The sequence below is a fragment of the Cydia pomonella genome, chromosome 1 (assembly GCF_033807575.1).
Source record: "Cydia pomonella isolate Wapato2018A chromosome 1, ilCydPomo1, whole genome shotgun sequence".
NCBI lineage: Eukaryota > Metazoa > Arthropoda > Insecta > Lepidoptera > Tortricidae > Cydia > Cydia pomonella.
Window position 1 is genome coordinate 34423925 of NC_084703.1, and position 22328 is coordinate 34446252.

At 35.8% G+C, this 22328-nt stretch overlaps 1 protein-coding gene across 4 annotated transcripts; it reads right to left on the minus strand.

The window, feature by feature from the left end:
* Window positions 1-419: 419 nt before the first annotated feature.
* LOC133520876 (2-Hydroxyacid oxidase 1) lies at window positions 420-22307 on the minus strand. Of its 4 annotated transcripts, XM_061855592.1 has the most exons (10): window positions 22246-22307; window positions 21991-22150; window positions 16654-16805; window positions 10161-10281; window positions 7717-7851; window positions 7129-7260; window positions 6597-6729; window positions 3513-3632; window positions 2280-2391; window positions 420-723 (listed from the first exon to the last, which is right to left on the minus strand). In XM_061855592.1, exons 2-10 carry the CDS (start codon window positions 22122-22124, stop codon window positions 656-658), a joined length of 1107 nt encoding a protein of 368 aa, XP_061711576.1. In that variant the 5' UTR covers window positions 22125-22150; window positions 22246-22307; the 3' UTR covers window positions 420-655. The 4 variants fall into 4 exon arrangements, with proteins under 4 accessions (XP_061711576.1, XP_061711572.1, XP_061711566.1 ...); XM_061855588.1 differs by having other exon boundaries at window positions 21991-22297; XM_061855582.1 differs by lacking the exons at window positions 16654-16805; window positions 21991-22150; window positions 22246-22307 and adding exons at window positions 14070-14140; window positions 14215-14543.
* Between the last annotated feature and the right edge of the window lie 21 nt (window positions 22308-22328).

Here is a 22328-nt window from a genome sequence, read left to right on the forward strand (position 1 = left end):
ATTAAAAAATATACTTACTAGATCTCGTTCAAACCAATTTTCGGTGGAAGTTTGCATGGCAATGTATTTCATATATTTTTTTAGATTTTTCATTGTTATTTTAGAAGTTACGGGGGGGGGGGGGACACACATTTTTCCACAAGGGTTCCGTTTTTTGCCATTTGGCTACGGAACCCTAATAATTGAGATTTAATGAACAAATACAAAAAAAAACGACATTTTCTTATATCGTCAATTTTTTTTCTCTCTGTTAACTTTAACATCCTGTAGCTCCTAAAGTATTAATCGTAGAGTAAAAATAAACATTACCAAATTTGTAGAGAATTTTATGGTAAAACTTATAGGAGCAAAAATCTGAAAAAGGTACCTTCAATCTCGTTTTGCACCTGTAAGCAGCTGTATTAAGGAAACAAAAATAATATGCTGAAGTATAAATATTTAATAAATAATTGATTTTAGAGTCTGTTCGGATAGAGAAGAGTCGTGGAATGTATTGGGCCTCATACATTCCACGACTCTTCTCTTTCCGAACAGACTCTACAACATTATATTTGTCTGTGAGGGTCATACACATTTTTTAGTCTGTTGTCTTTATTCCGTACCCTTCCTTATCTATACATATACAGTTATTAGCTTTGTCTTCGCTTAACGTCTGTTACAGTTTACTGTACACGGAGTGATGACACACCATGTCCTTCGTTATATCACTAATGGTTGGCGTGCCTGTAACAAATATGAGTAGTTATTCAGTGCCGACAACAGATAATTAATTAACTGCGTAAAATTATTACTCCTATCTCCTATTATTTTGAACGGTTTTGAAAAAACAATTGGTACCGTAAAATGGAATGAGTAGGGAAAAACAGCAGACATGCAACCCTTGATACAAATGTATTTTTACATATGACTAGAGGCCGCAATTCTCGTGGCATTTTTGAACTGTCATAGGGACTTCTCATTTATCGACTTCCGATATACATATATCGATACAATTTAAGAACACAACATATTAAAAAGTTGATAGTTAATGGATATTTGGCAGTAAAAGAAGTAATTTAACAAGATAATATGGAAAAATATATGACTATCTATTTCTTTTATAGAAACAAATGCAACATTTGTTAGCACGAAAACAGACTTTAAGCATGCAATTGAAAAAAAAACACGACTGACCTATATTTTTTTATGCTTGTTAAAAAGCATATTTATTATGGATGAATTTAGTCTAATTCTAACATACCTATGTTATTCAATAATGATGTTAATACTAAACTAATTGAATGTGAAATTATTAACTACCTATTCACTTTATTGTTTTTATTGCGTATCTCTATATCACATTTTCAACTACTCAAAAGTTTTCTGGAATAAATCGCTCTTTACCGCCTGTTGTTTACCTCAAATTCAAATCTTCTTTAATATGTTATGTTATACTTTGTATCGATAAATGAGAAGTCCCTATGACAGTTCAAAAATTCCAGGAGAATTTCGACCCCTGCATATGACACCTTGATTTTTATACATAAAAAAATATAATACTTATATAATAATCCCATCTCGCCCCGTAGTTGGAGTTAGGGGCGATAGCAATGCAATGAGGTGAGAAAATATAAGGGGTAAAACTTTCGGATTGTAAATTAGATAAGGCTTGATCCGCTTTCCGTCCCACTCACCGCTCATTCTTATCGCTCCTCTTCTGCATGATCCCTCCCCGCCACCCTGGTTCTGCTCCAGGTCCTATATCTTACACCTTTCACTTCTAGAGAGTCCACTTTTTTAAATATTATTAAGTTACTCAGTGCCACAAGAAAAAGACATAAGTCTAAAAGTAAAATTGGCGACGATGACCGCTTCCCATCAGGCGGCTCGTTTGCTGACTATGCTAACATAAAAAAAGTTACTCTAAGAGCAATCTGAGCCAAGAAAACAAAGTTAGCAACTGAAAACATTCGCATTCCTTCTGTCTCCTCAATCCCTTCTCACCCCATTTTACGGTATCTCGATCATTTCTAGTTTATTCTCCTTTCAGTTTCAGTAAAGTATTTTATTCCAAACTTTTAAGTTAAGTATTTTTAATAATAATTAGAACTTCAAGCAGCTGTCCGAAATCTTTTTTTTGGCGTATTCCCTGTTGCATCATAAAGGAGAGCTCAGGGTCCGGCTGGCTATAGCATTGGCGCAGGCGCTAGTATTTATAAATGCGGCTCCTACTTATCTATTTTTCCTTCCAACCCGAAGTTTATACATCTCCGTAAATTATGACAAACGAACATACATACCTGCAATTTGTACTGCGAATTGGAGTTCAGTTCTTAGTATTTGCAGCATTTTTTGAACTCCAGCCTGACCGCCTACAGTCAGTCCCCACAGCGCCGGGCGCCCCACGAACACCTATACACAAACTTTGTTCTTCCAATCTTGTGATATTCATGTATTTTATTACCAAGTTTTCTATGGGTCGTGGCACACCTAATTTATTTATTTATAACAAACAGTACCTATAGTCTGATTTTGCTATTTTCTTTGGGCAATACGAGTACGAGTACTTCATATATAGTTAGAAAAACCGATCAAGTACTAGTTTGTTGAACTCACGCACCGAGGGTTCCGTACAAACTTTCAAGTATCTCATGTAATTACATTTTTGTACATTTTCTCTCCTTAATCTATTTTTTGTACAGTTTAAGCTCTAAAATGATACCCCTCTAGATCTAGTGAAAAGCCTTTGAAATTTTGCACCCTCTTCATATTGCGCATTTTCCATATGTAATTTAGAAGAAAAACTAAAGAAACACTTATGTAGTAGCTTGTTAAGTAGTTCTCGAGATATTTAGCATTGTGACAGACGGACGGACGAACAGTGTTGCACCTATTGCTACCTTTTTGGTATGGAACCCGAAATCGAAATCACCAGTTAGCGTTTAAATATTATATCTATGACTTAAATACCATATAAAAGATCTCCTAGTGTAAATTTATTCGTTTTCGTGACGTGCCGTACGCGTTGGCGTTAAGTCTCATTTAGTAAGTATAGGATTTAGAAACAGCGCGCCAAGCGGAACGTTTTGGAAACTCAAAATCCGATACAAAATGAGACTTAACGCAAACGCGTACGTCACTTTACGCCATCGAATACTGTACCCCTAGTGTAACTAAATTCGATTTTGAAACGTGACGTACGCGTTTGCGTTTAGTCTCATTTTGTATGGGTTTTTGAACAGCGCGCCAAGCGGGACGTTTTGGAAAGTCAAAAATCTCATACAAAATGACACTTAACGCAAACGCGTTCGTCACGTTATGATGTCGATCAAAGTTACACTAGGGGTACAGCTCTTTGACACGAGCCACGACGGTAGACCGTCAGCAGCAGATATTAATAAAATTAGTTACGCTATTAGCTAATGATGTGAGCACATTTTTGTTAAGGAAGCAAAAGCGTATCAGATCATTTTCACCCCTGATCACCTCATTTAAAGCAACTGATGCAATGAAAATAAGACAATTAAACGTACCATTCGTGCCCCGAGAGCTAAAGCCTTGTATACGTCAGTACCAGTAGTAACGCCACCATCCAAATAAACTTCGACGTCGTAACTCTTCACAGCTTCTATTATCTCAGGCAGCACTTCAATCTACAAGTACGAGTACATTTTCTTAATAAAAATATCATACTTACATATATGGCTTTTCGGTGTAAAACAGTTATTTTTATTTTATATATTTATGTCAACAAACAGTTAATACATCACAAGATACAATAATGGTATTGATGTCGGCGGCCGATCGTAAGATCAGGCAGATCGTAATGTTCCTGTGTAATGTTTTGAAGGTCACCTTAAACCAATAGATAGGTAGGATAGGTTCAGGTTCATTAGGTCGCTTAAGGTGCCCGAAGGGCATACTGTACGAAATTGCGGGGCTCCGTCGAGTCGGGGAACGAGAAAAAGATTTTCACGTTTCACGATATGCCTAGGGATTTAACGATCTGCCTGATCTTACGATCGGCTGCCGACATTCGTACTACAAAGAAGACAGACAGTACCAAAAAGGAAAAATGATTTGTGGACTCATTTTAGGAGTTGATCCTGAGTGGAAGATTGATTCATCGTTCATAGTCATAGTGCAACCTAACAAGACGGCCGGGTTACGACAATTCAACGGATAGACTTAAATCTACCGGGATACAAACCGTGATTACCTTTTACATTGTTTGGGAGCTCAAAAACAATAGGATTATAAAAGGTGATCACGATTTATATCCCGGTCGATTTAAGTTTAGGGAAACTGTTATTAACACAACGATAGTCTATAATTAATTGAGGAATGTCTCTTCAAAAGGACTTATTTCCATTTCTCTTTATTTTTTAACTATCAATGCAAAGGCTTATAACATAACATAAAATTACGCATTTTCATTAAGATTAAAGTTCTAAAAAGTCCCTTCTCGTTCTCTAAAAAAAGGTTCAAATATCGAAGTTCGGATCAAAAGAGCTTATTTCTTCCTTATACATACACAGTGTTCCTTGACATACATATTATTATTGCACTTTGATTATCTTCTGACCAAGTAACTACGAAACAATAAGTTTTAAACATGTTTATTTAATATTAAGTTTTATTTTAACCATTAATATCATCAAAAATTGCCACTTTGCAATTTACATACTACTCCAAGGTATAATAATTAATAACTTTATTATACCCGAACTTAAACACCACCATAACATTAATTTTAGTAGTTAATTTTAATTTCTGAATTAAAAGTTATCGATTTCGAAAAAGTTTATTCATGAAATGTGCAAATCAAAAAAGTGAATATCTCACAAGGCCACAACAAATCGGCTTAATTCCTGAAGTTCGCATCATAAGTGCTTAATTCTGAAATTGTATAGTACCTACTATACATTATCTAAATAAATAATTATTTAGATAAATAAAAAAAACGTATGCAGTGCCATAGCGTTTATGTCAACTTGCGTTAGTACAATATCGAAAATAAAATAGTAATTATTATTTTATTTGAAATAGAAACCGTGGATTTATGTATTTCTCGATTTCCTGAAAAAAGTTTATAGTGGAAATAAGCCCTTTTGAAAAGACACTCCTCAATTTGTCATGATTTATTTATTTACATTTAAGATCGGTCGGTCGTTAAGTTATAATTTTAATGTGGCACCATTACTATCATTAGTATCTTACCCCGATTAATACAGCGGTATATGGAAAGTTGAGGTAAGGAATATAATCTCCATGTACCAAAAAGTGTCCGTCTATAAAACTTAAATACAATATTTAAAAAAAAAACAATTTATAAGCAGCGCACTTCACTCCCTCAATAACGCCTAGGTTCTTAGCTATTCTAGCGCTAATCTAGAGAGATTTGGAATTATTATTTATAGCTGACAACTGGACACTTCTGTAAAAGTTCTGCCTATGGAGATTTTCTTTCTTAACACCAACTTCCATACAGCGGTAGTTGGGAAGATAACATTTATACCGCTAGCAATAATACATGGTAATTTTAGCAAATGGTGGGGACACGGAGTAAGTTGGATTGGACAGAGGAAGGTCAGGAGTGTTTTTTATTTCTTTTATTTTTTGTCTCTACGGGTCAAATTGATTAAAATGGCTAAAGATTTATCGTACCGATTTTCATAGGTGCTTTTAAAACCATTTGCAGCATTTTATTGAATTTCGGGGTGTGCCGCTATGACTGTCAATGTCAAGAACATAGTCTAGAGGGGGTTTTAGGAACAGTCATTTGGACCGAACACGCCAATAAATAGGTAAATAATTAGTTAGGTAATTAAGATTTAAGATGGAGGTACATTATTGTACTCACCAACACGTTGAACTATGTAGTACAGTGTTCAGGAATAGTACATTACTATAAAGGACGGGGAACGAAGGGTTGTAGGTCAAGTAGATATATGTAGACGGCCAAGTGAGCGAGCTCGTATAGGGATACGCGGCCAGCAACCCCGTTTCTCGCCGAGATTTGTATAGTGCTCTTCACAAATAAAAAAATAGGGTGTTTTTTTTTTGCTTTATTTCTTTTATTATCACTTTGGGGTTATTAAAAGGGGAACGGAAATTTTATTATTTTGACGTGCGTCATAGCGCAAAAATAATCAAATTTTCGTTACCCTTTAGGAAACCCTAAAATAATAATAAGCAAACACAAAAAAGTAAAAAAAAAGCATAATGGCTGAATTTTGCTTACAGGTTTTTTATGGTTGAAATCCACGACGTGCTATAGTTTGACGTAAATAAAATCAAAAGAAGGTTGCCTTACAGGCCTAGGTATATAAGGCTGTATGAAATTCCTTTACATATCATCTTCACTCGTCGCACCTGATATGTAGTATTTCCGGACCTAATTTTCATTGCAAGTTTGAGAAAAGGAACTTTCAGAGCACTAGCGTAGGTAGCCGAGTTACTTGCATAAATAGATAATATTATGTCGCATACATACACAGTTGGCCGGGTGTCTCCTTTTCCTGTTCACCCCTCTGACGTGGCTCAGAAGCGTACGTCCAAAGGGATGGATTAGGAGATAACGCCGCGGTCATGGTGGTATGGTGCAAAACACTCACAGTAGCCGGGACCCCGTCGAGCTGCCGCGCGCCGTGATTGGACACCAGAATGCCGCAGCAGCCCGCTTCCACCGCCTTGATTGCATCATCGGCTCGCATTATTCCTTTTGCTACTATTGGGAGATTTGTGATACTAAAACAGACAATCTCCATGTAAGTGATTCCTCTATGAAAGGTATCCTATTTACATATGTCGGCGGCTGATCGTAAGATCAGGGAGATCGTAATGTTTCTGTGTAGGTGATAGGTAGGATTGGTTCGTTAGGTTGCTTCAGATGCCCGAAGGGCAAACTGTCCAGAAATCCCTCGACTCAGGGAACGAGACAATGATTCACGTTTCACGATATGCCTAGGAATTTATCGATCTGCCTGATTGACATTTAAAAAATGCTACTACTTCGTAGAGTAATTATGGCGCCTATAAAACCGCCTTCATGGGCGTATTCTGATATCTCGAGGCGAGAGAGGTACGATATTTGGTTTCTATAAGCTTTAGAGCCCTAGTTGCCATTGACTCACTTTAATACATTACCTTTTAAGCCATTTAATATCATCCCATTTTAAATTTTTGTCAAATAAATTTTCGACGTATTTACTTAGGCCGCTTCCGCCGCCCTCCGCATTCTGAATTTTAGTAGACAAGTGTCCATCGAAATTTGCTAATCTGTAAAATACCAACGGTACATCATTTAATTAAATCAAATACCATAAAGATAACTAAAATTATATAGCCGCCCTACTTATGTGTTATCAGAACGGCATGAGGTCAACCCATGGTCAACTGGCAGTTAAGCGATGCTGTTAACACTTAATTAGGTACGGGTAAAATTGTAACCTTCATAAACATTTAACTATGTTATAACTCATGTAAAACAAGAAGCCCTTTAGAGTCAGACCAAGACAAGTTGGCAGCCCAGAGAGTGCGTGTTATTTTAAACGTTAAACTTCTATGAAATTAAGGCTTGCACAGGCTCGTTGCCAAATTAACTTGGTCTGACTCTACCATCATTCTTCATGGGTATCTTAGTGTAAGTGTAGTGTGTAAGAGGGAAGTTTCTGCACAGAAACTAAATTCGACAGCATGTTTTAAACGAGTCTGGACGTGTAGACATTAGCTTACCTTAAATGGGGAGGCAATGTAAAATTATTACGAATGTCGGCTCTACGTACTCCGAATAACGGAGTGTCCATTGTTAGAGCTATTGCTTTAAATCCTGCTTTCTCGGCGCGTACAACTAAATTTTTGGTAACGTCTCTGAAATAACAATGGTAGAAAATTTTAGGTCTATAAATAGGGAATTAAGTACTACGAGGGCTGGTCCGAAAGTTGTTAGCTGCTCTGGCTCTACTGATGCGATTACAATATTGTTATGCCATTGGGATAGCTATTTCAATGTCAATGATGGCCCTGTATTTTTTTTAAACCAATGCGAATATTTTTTGCTGAAAGATGTTTTGTATGGAGTTACAAATTGCCTAGAAAAAAAGGCAATTTTTTGAAAATCGAATTAAAATTTACCCAGGCTGGAACTAATTATTCGATTCCTTTTTAACAGACTTCAAGATTTCAAAAGAGGAGTTTATAAATTCTGTTGTATGTTTTTTTTTTAATGTTCCGTCATTTCTGAACCGATTTTGATAATTATTTTTTTGTTTGAATTTATATATATATATATAGGGACCGTGCACGTTGGACGGTCTGTCATCTTGTGGCCTGAATCGGAACCAAAAACATGTACATTTATACGTCAAGTGTTTTCTTGTGCATAGTAGGTTCTGCCATCTTGTGGGCTACATCGGTACAATAAACATCACATTTACGCCTCGCGCCAAAAATCTGACGGCTCCTGTGCTGCCGCCTACAGTTCATGCACGCTCCCTATACAGATTGGTCCCGTTTTTGTCAAAACTCAGTTCTGATGATGGGATCCATGAGGAATCGAGGGAGCTCTTCAAATGTGAAAGGTATATATATATATATATAATGATTTTTGTATTTTCTGTAACAAATCAAGCAGTTACATTTTAAAAAGTGACAGTTGATGAAGTGGAACTGCTGATGATGATCAGAATGGAACTCTTCAACGACGCATAGTACACGTTTCGCGATTTCTCCTCTTCGCTGTGTTTGTTAAGTAAATTAGATTTTCAAGACAAACTTTTGTCAAGTTCGAGTTCTGACGATGGGGTCCATGAGGAATCGAGGGAACTCTTTAAATATGAAAGGCATACATATAGTGATTATTGTATTTTCTTTGACAAATCAAGCATTTACATTTAAAAAAGTGACATTTGATGAAGTAGAACTGCTGATGATGATCAGAATGGAACTCTTCAATGACGCATAGTACACGTTTAGCGATTTCTCCTCTTCGCTGTTCGTTAAGTAAATTAGATTTTCAAGACAAACTTTTGTCAAGTTCGAGTTCTGACGATGGGGTCCATGAGGAATCGAGTGAACTCTTCAAATATGAAACGCATGCATATAGTGATTTTTGTATTTTCTTTAATAAATCAAGCATTTACATTTAAAAAAGTGACATTTGATGAAGTGGAACTGCTGATGATGATCAGAATGGTACTCTTCAACGACGCATAGTACACGTTTGGCGATTTGTCCTCTTCACTGTGTTTGTTAAGCAAATTAGATGTTCAAGACAAAATTTTGTCAAGTTCGAGTTCTGACGATGGGGTCCATGTGGACTCGAGGGAACTCCTCAAATGTTAAAGGCATATATATATATATATATATATATATAGTGATCTTAGTATTTTCATTAACAAATCAAGTATTTACATTTGTAGAAGTGACATTTCATGAAGTGGAACTGCTGATGATGAACAGAACGGAACTCTTCGATGATGCATAGTTCGCGTTTGGCAATTTGTTCTCTTTGCCAAGCAGTTAGGTTTTCAAGGCACATTTTTATATTTCTATCGTATTTAGTTTTTTTAATAATTATCTGGTGCTTTATTTCATGCATGGTGTGAAATAATTTATCTTAAATACAGTCGAATACCCTATTGCGGGTATCTTACCAGTCAACCATAGGACAAATCTGAAATGTGTCAAGGTAGGTGCAGTGGCAAAAAAAAAACATGTTACTTCCTTTTCTACATAATTAGGAGTAGGACGCTGTCTTTTTAATTTCATTGTACGAGTATGAAATCTAAAATCAACAATAATCGTTCTTTCACCGGTCTCCATCATTGAGCTCGGTTTTTTTTTTTCTTAAAAATATGTTATTTCTTCTTCATCTTTCTGAGGTTAATGATTTACCATTCAGAAAGGCTTTAAATATGGCTTAGATCAAATAACTATTGTGCAACAGGTAAAATTCTTTTTAAAATTCGGGCTGAATTTATAAAACGAGACGAAGTTTAGTCTTGTAAAGGCCTGTCTTTACAAGACTAAACTTGAGTTTTAAAACCTAATTATTATGTACCTACGGTGGTCTTAGTAGAAAAATAATATTGCCCTCGTATTTATTTTTGTAGTAACTAACTAACTAACTAAACTGAAGAAGAGTGAAAGCATGCCTTGAGTAACAATTAGAAACATACCTATCATTATAAATGTAGAGTTGGAACCACTTGATGGCGTCAGGGGCCGCCTCCGATACTTCTTCGATGGAACTTGTTGCGATGGTACTTAACGTGTATATTGTACCCTCTGCTTGCGCAGCTATAATTTAAAATAAATATCTAAGTAGTTTACAAATATGCTCCTTCGAACGGTCTTCGTACAAACGTTCTTAAAACATTTTTAGTATAAAATTTGGCTAAGATACTAAGTACCTACTTACTGCCAACAAATTGTGGTTGTTTTAACCTTTGAAAGATTGAAGTGTTAAAGGAGCTTCAGTAGAGGTGAGCTGGGATGAGAACCAGCCAAGTAAAAGTTAAAAAGCGAGGCAAAAGGCAAATTCCTGCATAGGGCTGCACCGTACATAAATCGTACCCTGGTACCAAGGCCTATACCTATTTCGATTCTTCTCCGGACAATGAACCAATGGCTATAACCGTGTAAGGGAACAAAAAATGCCCCTGGATGGAGTTAATAGCCAATGAATAAATCATATGTATTGGTCGCAGCGATTGATAATAAACATAGATGACGAACTAGCTCTGCAAAATGACCCCACACATATTGTGCCGAAGCGGGCGGGGCATCAACTTTGTGCCGATGAGCTATTTAGTTCGCAAATGGCGGCCCATTGTCACAGTCGTAGTAAGAAGTATTAAAATTATATCTTTAATAAAAGACATATGCCTTATTGTGCGGATAAATGATGTGCTAGTCGTTCCAACAAACACTGGAAAAAATATGGGATTACCATTCACGTATAGTTTAGCTAGGATAATATTATTTTCATTTCTCTTGATCAAAACAGATTTTCTATGGGGATGATGTTATGCATTTTAAGCAATCGTTGATATTAAAAAACTTTCATTTTAAATTTGTGCAGGTTGTAGTTTTGATAATTTAGATTCGTGATAGTAAATACGAATCGTCGTTGTAGGTGGCGCTTTTTATGTGTACATTTTTAGTAAGTCCTGGTATCTCGCTGCTATTTATAACTTTTCGTTAAATTCGCGAACGGCTGGACCGATTTGACTAATTTTGATATTAGAATATTTCTAGGTCCAGGGACGGTTTGAACGGTGAAAAAATATGGAAAGAATGCGAGGAAAATAGTAAAAACAATAATGATATTTTCCCATACAAACTGTTCCTACGACGTTTTCAATACGATTTCTGCATGTTTGCTCTGATCAAGATTAAAATTCAAATCCAAGATGGCGGGCGTTTTTTTCTCATGTTTGATCTAAAATTCGTTATAAAGGTCCTCTCGGATCCTCAGATATCGGTTTTCATCTTGATCAGAGCAAAATTTAAAAATCCCAAATGCCAGCTGTTTTTTTTCCGATTTTGACCTATCAAATTTACATTAATTTCTATCAGACATATTTATGTGCCACTTATAAACTAAATATCACAGGTGCCCTATAAGATGAACGATACAATATATTAATTGGTTCGGAGGCCTAAATGCCTTTAAACACGTGCGACAAACGAACAAATAACAAGCCTGTATATTAATACACTTTAAAATAAAATAATAAATTATCATACAAAAATATTGCATTTAAAACGTTCTATATCGCATGAAACCGTCTACTTCGAGTTGGTTTCCATTGTCATGTATTTTCAAGTGTCAACGCTACAGCCAATCACAGCGCCTTATTTTATAATGCACCAATCGTAGTTTGGGTGGTTTAAATTGACTAATCATGGTCAAACGAAGTCACGTCGAAGAAAACAAGACCCGAGTTGCAATTGGTCCGTTATGAGTACTGCGTGTTTTAATAGTGGGGCCACTTTTACGCTGATATTTTGTTTGACGTTAGTCTTCCATGTTTTTTTCGTTCGCTGATTGGTCGTAATACTCGTAATACTAGTTACCAATCTGCCAAGTTTTATGTCATAATTATTGACAGTTTTCGTGAAATGTCACTTCAGTTTTATTTTACTTTTCTAAATATTAAAAAACTACCGAGCCATTTATTTTGAACTTAACGTATGTTGTTAATGACTTGAAGAGGAACAGTTTTGCAAAAAATCTGACGTCTCTAGGTCAACATTAACTTGATGTTTTTCGATGTCAAATATTTCAAATAAATTTTTTTTACACTTGTGAGTCAGCGACACCTACCATTTTTTTGAGTTATTCCCACTAGTTACCACCAAGTTGTTACCAGTGCTAACTACTGGGATTTTTTTCCCACCTTTTACCACTGGTAACTACTGGGAATAAAAAATCCCACTAGTTACCACCAACTTGGTGCAATACTTAACCAGCGCAAAGAATACATTTTAAGTGAAGATCACTCAGATACAGGCAACTATCAGTTGATTCAACTGCCTGCCTGATTAATAAATAATAGTAATAACCCAGTCTCATTGTCCTCCCAAACTTCTATCCATAGACCGTTATACTGTTCACTTTTACTACAATAATCCCAATGCCTGCTGCGACCGGTTCATGGGTGTCTATTGTTGGGCCTGTGAACGGGTTTCAGCAGGCGTTCCACATGACATTAAAGCTCTCCAAGGGGCCTCTACGTCCTGGATCTATATCCCCACGCAAGTCTATCAAAAGACCGAGATTTATAGGCCCGTAAAATCCAAGGAGATACAATAATAATTTTATTTTTTCCAAGTAGTTACCACTGGTAAAAGGTGGGATTTTTTCCCCAGTAGTTACTACCAAGATTTGATTAGCGTTCATTACTAATAACAACAGTATAAATATAGAGTGCTTTAATCAATAATTAATTAAAAGTCGAATTAAGTATAAGTTAATTAGTTAATATAGGAGCATTGTTCATAATGGCGTAAGCGCCATCGACAATAAAGTCCCTTTCAATAAATAACGTCACAATTATACGATTGAACAAACAAGTCAGTTAAAACCCGTTTTTTTATCACTTCTAAGGCAGTTTACTGAAACACTAATCGACTTATAATTATTTATACTATACTATTTTTACCGTTTATTAGTATTTAACTCTAACAAGAACTTGGTGGTAACTAGTGGGAATAACCCTTTTTTACACTACTGTGACATTTCTTTCTGTACTTATTTAATATAGGTTGGTCTCAAATGAAGTGGGTTGGAGCAACATGGTGATTTATTGTTTTGAGTATACTTACCTAGTACGTCATCAAGGTATACTTGTAGCCTACGAGTATATTGATATTTGATACAAAACCTACCTACATAATTCTGCGGATTATTTAAGAAGCTTTTAAGCATACCTATAGTCCATTGTGGAATAAATGAAACATTCTTCGGTTTGACCATCCTAAATCTGCATTAAAAGTGGTAACTTTAAAATGAAAATGTTTGTTTATTACCAAACTTACACATATAAATTATTCACAAACCAAAACAATTAACTTCTGAACATAAACAAACAAATATAACCAACGTTACATATTATTTTCGTATCCAATTCCAAGTGGCTAACTACATAACTAAACCAATTTTAATGACCGTCTAAACAGTGGCGGTCTGTCCATATGAGCCTAAAAGCCGGGCTTGCCTTACTTGTCTTTATATAAGTACCTAGTTAAGAATTAATGAATTCTACGACTCCTCCTTCCGCAGAACGCCACGAAAACATATCATTTGCCTTGCCTCCATCCAAAACTCATGGCCCGCCACTGCGTTAGAAGATATTATTACAAAAACAATATAACTGGGAAATTCACATACAACAATACGTACAGTCGTATATACCTATTGTATTATATACATTAACTGAAGGTATATTTTATATAATAAGGATTCAATCACAACATTTGTCCCCTTCATATTTATTATAAAACGAATAAACAAATAAACGAAAAAGACTTACCTACTCCCTTACAGACACATATAAAAAAGCATTGATTAGTTAACTCACGTATTACAAATGAATTTCCGACATAGTGTAATTGGTACAGTCGACTACAAAAATGTGTACCTACTATCCACCTAATCACTCAAAAGATGAATAAATGGATACATATTTTAAAGTCGCCTGTAACATCTATTAAGAATATACATACAACATAAAATAATTCCTAATCTTCGTCGCTATCGTAGTGATTATATGCTCTTTGGTCGCTATCGACGCTAGGTAGTTATAATCAAAACAAAAAATCACCATGTAGATCCAACCAACCCAATTCATTTGAGACCAACAAGAAATATCGCTGACTGACAAGTGTAATAAAAAAAGCGGCCAAGTGCGAGTCGGACTCGCCCATGAAGGGTTCCGTACCATTTATGACGTATTAAAAAAAACTACTTACTAGATCTCGTTCAAACCAATTTTCGGTGGAAGTTTGCATGATAATGTATATCATATATTTTTTTTAGATTTTTCATTCTGTTATTTTAGAAGTTACAGGGGGGGGCGGGGGGCACACACTTTACCATTTTGGAAGTGTCTCTCGCGCAAACTATACATTTTAGAAAAAAATGATATTAGAAAGTATAAAAGTATTTTAGTTAAGTATTTTTTAAGTATAAAAGAAGCGTTCACTAATATATCGGAGTGGCTACGAGACCACAACTTATTGTTAATAAACACATCCAAAACAAAAACAATACAATTTAGACCATATCAAAAACGACCTCTTGATCTAACACCAGTTCTAAAGGACCTGAACATCCAAGAAGAGGCTGAATGCAACATTTTAGGACTAACTATAGACAGCCATCTCAACTGGAAAAAACATATAGCAAAAATAAAATAAAATTATCTCCTTTCCTTTTCGCCTTCAGCATACTTAAGTCTAACACACACACCAATTGCGCCTTGTCTGCTTAATACGCATATGTGCAATCCTGGCTTAGCTACGGTCTATTGCTCTGGGGCCATACCAGCGACGCACATGACCTCTTTATCATGCAAAAAAAATGCATCCGCATATTAATTAACACTCCCCAGCAGACTGAAAATTGTAAATCTCATTTCCAAAATCTTCGAATATTGACCCTCCCCTCACTATAACTAACTAACATTCTAGAAATAACGACCTTCGTAAAAAACAGTATAAATCTTTTCCAATATAATAAAAGTGAGCGCCGTAAGGACATCTTAATTCTCCCAGAATCCGTTTTAGATATCTTTAAAAAAGGCCCATATTACCGCGCGATAAAAATATATAATAAGCTACCAAAGGTTATAAAAAACATACAAAAAGTACATTTATTAGCAAATCGACTCAAGACTATCCTTATCAAAAAATCATACTATTCCATAGACGAAATCATGCAGGACAACGCATCATATAATATTGATATTATATAGTGGTAGCTTCACAATTGTTACACAAATTAGTTAAGAAAAATCATATTTTAGATATAAGTAGCCTTGTGTAAATATAGTTTTAAGGAAATTGCCATACCCCACCGGGGTGCCATGTGAACTCTTTTATAAATAAATAAATATTATAGGACATTATTACACAAATTGACTAAGTCCCACAGTAAGCTCAATAAGGCTTGTGTTGAGGGTACTTAGAAAACGATATATAATATAATATATAAATATTTAAATACATAGAAAACACCCATAACTCAGGAACAAATATCCATGCTCATCACACGAATACATGCCCTTACCAGGATTTGAACCCGGGACCATCAGCTTCGTAGGCAGGGTCACTACCCACTAGGCCAAACCGGTCGTCAAAATTTTATCACTTGTAACAACTTGTATTGTACCATGGTATGCAATAAATGATTACTTACTTACTTATTTTAGAAGTTACAGGGGGGGGGGACACATTTTACCACTTTGGAAGTGTCTCTCGCGCAAACTATTCAGTTTAGAAAAAAATTATATTAGAAACCTTAATATCATTTTTGAAGACCTATCCATCATAGATACCCCACACGTATAGGTTTGATGAAAAACACACATCTACTTACCAAGTTTGAACAGTAGGTATAGCTCTTATAGTTTCGGAAAAAAGTGGCTGTGACATAATCGGACAGACAGACGGACATGACGAATCTATAAGGGTTCCGTTTTTTGCCATTTGGCTACGGAACCCTAAAACTCCAAGTTAATGTTGACCTAAAGACGTCTGGTTTTTTGCAAAATTATTCCTCTTCAGATCATTAACAACATACGTTAATTTCAAAAGAAATGAAAAGGATCGGTAGTTTTTTAAATATTTAGAAAAGTAAAAAAAAAAACTTTGAAGTGACATTTCACGAAAACTGTCAATCCTTAATTATGACATAAAACTTGGCATATTAATAACTAGCATTACGACCAATACATAGGATTTATTCATTGTCTATTAAGTCCAGGGGCATTTTTTGTTCCCTTACATGGCTATAGCCTTTCATATATATTTATGTTTCATAGATTTTGAATAACTCGTCGTAGGGGTCAAAAGTGACTACAAATGGTTCGTGTTCATACACTGCTGCTGCGTGGCCAGTCCTCTTCTTTTGAACTTGATTTGATTAAGATTTTTTGGACATACCTCTTACATTAGCCAGTTCGCCATCAGGATGAGCCATACGCTGCATAGCAGTTGGCGATATGCCGATTGGCATGGACACTTTATGGCCGAGCACTGTAGTATGTAAGCACGTATTCCCAACACCAACTAAACACTTTGGCAGTATTCGTAATCTAAAAAAAAACAATGAACACCTACATTATCAGGATGTTATAAATAAATTTGAAAGAAACTATAGGTATATAGGTATTATTTGTACGAAAAAGGTACGTGACCATCATATATCTACCTGACAGCAAAGAAGACCAAATATATCTTTGTTTTAATAAACCATAAGAACAAGGATGTATTATACTGTCACTTGTAGTCACTATACTGTCAAATTTGTTGCTGAGTGTACTATTTCAACAATAAGTAACAAGTTAAATGAAATTAGTAATTCCTAGCTGCAAATATTTGTTGAAAGTCGAGCAAGCGAATGACATTAAAAATTAGGAGGCTATTAGTAAACAAGTACCTTAGCATCGACATATAATTTACATTTAGTCTTTATTAAGCTCTACTTTCAGGATTTTTGGACTAATGACGGGAATGAGCACTTTCCGTACCTATGTCGAAGTTTAAAGGGCTATTTGTACTGTAAAACGTTGTACGTGCGATCGTGTTTTAATTTATCGCTGCTCGTTGCTTATTCGAAGACGAAAAACATTTATTCAGCAAATAGAATACAGATCATAAGATTGGAAATTAAATACATAAATATCGGATACAACAAAATTAACTATAATAATGATAAAGTTCAGAAGTCAGTCTGTCAGTTGGAATGTGGAAGGACGGCACCATCATCGAAACCAAATACTTTCGCTGCTGGCTTCCAATTATTCTCGTTGCTTATTTCCTACTTTCCGCACTTGTATCGTAAATAACTATTTCAGTTTTTATTGTTGGCATAATTGATTATGATTAATATATCTACCTACTTATGCCAAATTACAGCTTTCTATTTAGCACAAACTTTCACGGAGCAAAGCCTCGGGTCAAAAAGTAGCCGTTAAAATCTTGCGTGATTTGTGCACAAGGCCTTATTGGCTAGGGTTTTAGGGTACCGTACCTCAAAAAAAAATATATAGGGTACTTCCCATTGACCTAGAACTATGAAATTTGGCAAATTCCTAATACTTAGCGTCTTACACTACAAGTACAGAGAAACATCTAAAACTATACATTTGTAAAAATAATAAAAAATCACAAAATAAAATATAAGATACATTTGTACGGAACCCTCGGTGGGCCAGTCCGACACGAAGTTGGCCGGTATTTTATTATTATTACCTAAAACATTAAATAAAAAAGTGGCTGTGACATAATCGGACAGACAGACGGACATGACGAATCTATAAAGGTTCCGTTTTTTGCCATTTGGCTACGGAACCCTAAAAAACGGCCATGAACACGTCGAGCCATAACATCGGAACATGTGGGGTTCCGTAGTTACCATTCTGTAAGAATAGGCTAAACGGGGGCTATTAGCATGTGTCATGTACATTACAAGCTACTACAACTCTTTATTAACAAGGAAAGATACCACACTGTCTGTGATTTATTTTTAATATATGTTATAGAGTAGTCTCTAAAATAATAAATACGTATTTTTTTTGCTGCCCAAACTGAACCTATTGGGAGAAATCGAAGACTCATTTTGTATGGGATTTTAGTTTCCAAAACGCCCCGCTTGGCGCGCTGTTTCTAAATACCATACAAAATGAGACTTAACGCAAAGGCGTACGTCACGTCACGCTATCGAATACATTTACACTAGGGGCTCTGTAGAGAGTTTTATTTAAGAAAATTGCTAGTTAATTACTCGAAACCATGAAAAAGCAATGTTTTGTTATTTCGGCTCAAATTCATATTTTACAAAAAAACGCCCAAGTGCGAGTCGGACTCGCTCATGAATAAGGGTTCCGTGTCATTTATGATGTACTAAAACACTTACTAGATCTCGTTCAAACCAATTTTCGGTGGAAGTTTGCATCGTAATTTACATCATATATTTTTTTAGTTTTATCATTCTCTTATTTTAGAAGTTACAGGGGGGCGGGGACACACATTTTACCACTTCGGAAGTGTCTCTCGCGCAAACTATTCAGTTTAGAAAAATATATTAGAAACCTCAATATCATTCTTGAAGACCTATCCATACTTAGTTGGTTACTAAATTCTGTTACTGCAATAATCTTTATCTACATAAAATATACGTACGAAAGTTGAATAAACTATATATTAAAATGAAGTACACAAAATCAGGAATTACATATGACAATATCATTCAAAATGGCCACCTCTGGCCTTGACACAAACGACGGCCCTCAAACGACGAGGCCAGTCATCAATAGCGGCACGCACGATTTTCATGTCTAATTCCGTCACTGTCTTAACTATGGCCCGCTTGAGGGAGTCAAGATTTGTGTGGGGTTTAGCACAGGCTTCCTCCTCAATAATGCCATATGGCATAATCCAGGGGGTTAAAGTCCGGGCTGGTGGACGGCCAGTCTTCGTGGGCAATAAAGTCAATTTTGTTCCTTTGAAACCAGGCTTGAGTTGTTTTTGCCTTATGTGCAGGAGCTGAGTCCTGTTGAAAGACCCATGGCTGGTTTAGAAATAGGGTGTGGCTTAAGGGCTTCACTATTGGTTCGAGAACGGTTTCCTGGTAAACTTTGGCCCCAGTTTTCACACCGTTTTTCACAGAAATGAACCTGTGTTAGCCTTGAGTATGACACACCCAGCCAAATCATCACATAAGAGGCATGATGGCCTCGTTGCACTCTCGGAACAACCGCAATCGCCTCTTGACTGTTTTTTGCATACTCTGTCATTCTGGCGGTTACATCATTGTTCAATGGTATTTTTTTTTTTATCTGTAAATAGAATTTTCGGTGGCCATTTTGTGCGTACCGCTTCAATAGCACGCGACTTCTCTCTAGCCTCATAGACTTTAATCGTCCATTAAGCAAATGACCTTTTTGCCTGCGGTAAGCGTGTAGTCCAAGGTCTTCATTGATAACTTTTTTTAGGGAGCTTCTCTTTACAGACATCTGTATTGCCAACAACTTTTGCTTCCGGACGGGGTTTTTTGCAATTCTCGCCTTCACTGCCTTTATTAGAGCTGGGGTCCAAACGGTGCGTGGTCTTCCAGACCTCTTGCGATCATCGAAGCTCTGAGTACTATTGTATCTATTAATTGTTTGTTGATTTTTAGGTTTTCAAGCAACTTCAAAATCATGTTTGGCGGGTGCCCCCATTTGTGCAACGCAATTACTGCGATACGATTCTCTTTTAGGCCCCAATTCATTATAGATACGACGAGATAAGCGTTATGTGTGGTATATAATTATAGCTCACAAATCCACCACATTGTCATTTTTTTTAAGAGGTCGCAAATCGAGTAACAGAACTTAGGAACCAACTAGGTAGAATCGTAGAATTCATATGTAACCATCACATATACGTATAGGTGTGATGAAAAAAAAAATTGAGTTTCAGTGTTAAGTATGTGGAATCCCCAAAATCTGTATTTTTTTTTCTATTTTTGTGTGAAAATCTTAATGCGGTTCACAGAATACATCTACTTACCAAGTTTCAGCAGTATAGTTCTTATAGTTTCGGAAAAAAGTGACTGTGACATACGGACGGACAGACAGACAGACACAGACATGACAAATCCATAAGGGTTCTATTTTATGTCATTTGGCTATGGAACCCTAAAAAATAAACACTTAAAAGTTTACTTCTCATCGTTTCACTGACTTCAGTTAGGTTATTTAATTAGTTTATTTAACCATTTCTTTGAAAAGCTATCCAACGTTACTCCACTAGATGTGGGTAATGAGTAAATACTCAGTATTTACTAAGTATACCCGTATTGATCGTGTATACCCACATTCGTGGGTATAAACTATTTATAGTGCTGAAAAGGGGAATACGAATTTGAATTATAGGTGTATTTTTAAGCCGCTACTTGATTAAGTTAATTAAGTACTCGAAATTGTAAGAAGTATATTTTTAAGGGGTGGCACTCCACACATGTAACTGTCACAACGATAATTTTAATACTTAGGGAAAAAACCGTTTCTAAATAATGAAATAATGTGTATCCCTCCTATAGCTTTCGATCCAACGTTAAAAAAAAGACAAAATATCGGAAGATTTGCCGTAGAATAGAGTACTAAAAATAGTTATTTTTTTTACAAGGGTACAAGGGGGCAAATTTGTTGTTTAACCGCTCGTGTTAATATTGATACCCGAGCAAGCGAAAGATTCGTGAAGTGGAATCTTGAGTGTTGCGAGGGTTTCAAGGCATGCGGGTTAAACAAACTTTGCCTCGGAGTGTAACATAACCTTTTCAGCACACCAACGCGAAAAAAATCACGCCATATCAAATCCAAATGAACGTAATAAAAATGTATCATTCAAAATCATCATTTGATAGTCAATTCCTCTTTGCCCCTCATGTGGATAAAATGCAACTTTCTCTTTCTGGTGTGGTGTAAAATACTTTGAACATGATTGGTTAAGCCATTTTTGAGATTTTTTTTAAATCCCTTATTAAAAGGTCGTAAGTGCACGCACTTTTGCGCGACATTCAGTTCTCTAGATTATCGATAGAACTTAAGTCCCAGATTTTTTAAAATAAATACCTTCTTACTTAAAACAAAATTGTTTATTACGCGTTATCACAAATTGCCTCTCACTGATGATTACTTTTTTAAATAATTAAGCTCCCATATGCTTTTTATTATGTAAATATTTTTAATACCCATTAATACTTCATTAGCAATTGTTTTACCCATCTAAATGAGTAAATACGGATATTTGTCGGGTGCTTTGAGTAAATACTCACCCAGTATTTACTCACCGTTACATATCTCTATACCCCACACGATTGAGTTAAAGCAAAATAAAAGTTTCCAAAGAAAGTTACCTTTGTATAGGGAGATACCTTTTTGTATTTTTTTTTGCCGTTCTGTTGTCATGCATGATTTATGTATCTATGCGAAATTGCAGCTTTCTAGGACTAACGATCTTGGGGCAAAGTCTCGGACGGACAGAAAGACGGACATGGCGAAACTATACGGGTTCTTCTTTGACTACGGAACCCCAGAAAATATAAAGGCTAATAATAAAGACTGATAAAACAGAAAAATGCCAAAACCAATCGAATAACAGCAAATGCAACAGCCGTGACTGGTTAACCTAGTCTTAATAAACAAAAAAAAACTAAACAAAGCACTGATCATACTAAATCGATCTAACCTCATGCGAGCTTCAAACGTATGACAATAAAGTGGATTTTCTTACCTCATAAAAGCATCTCTATTTTCAGCCAGACTTTGCTCATCTGTTGCTCCACTTTTATAATAGTCTCCAGTAGATTTCGATAACATCGACAAAGCAGCATTTTCCAAGTCTTTGACGCTAATGTACTTTTCCATAGTGGGAATGATTTTCAAACTTTAATCTGGAATTAAATGTAGCTATTGCAAGTGAGAAATAGCAAACGACAAATTATATAACACGATAAAAGTTGTGATAAAAAAAAACAAGTTATCATACGTCGGTCACAGGTCGCGCTCCGCGTATTTCTTAAGCGATCATTTGCTGCAAGCGTAATTAAGAGACAATTCTTATCTGAAAGA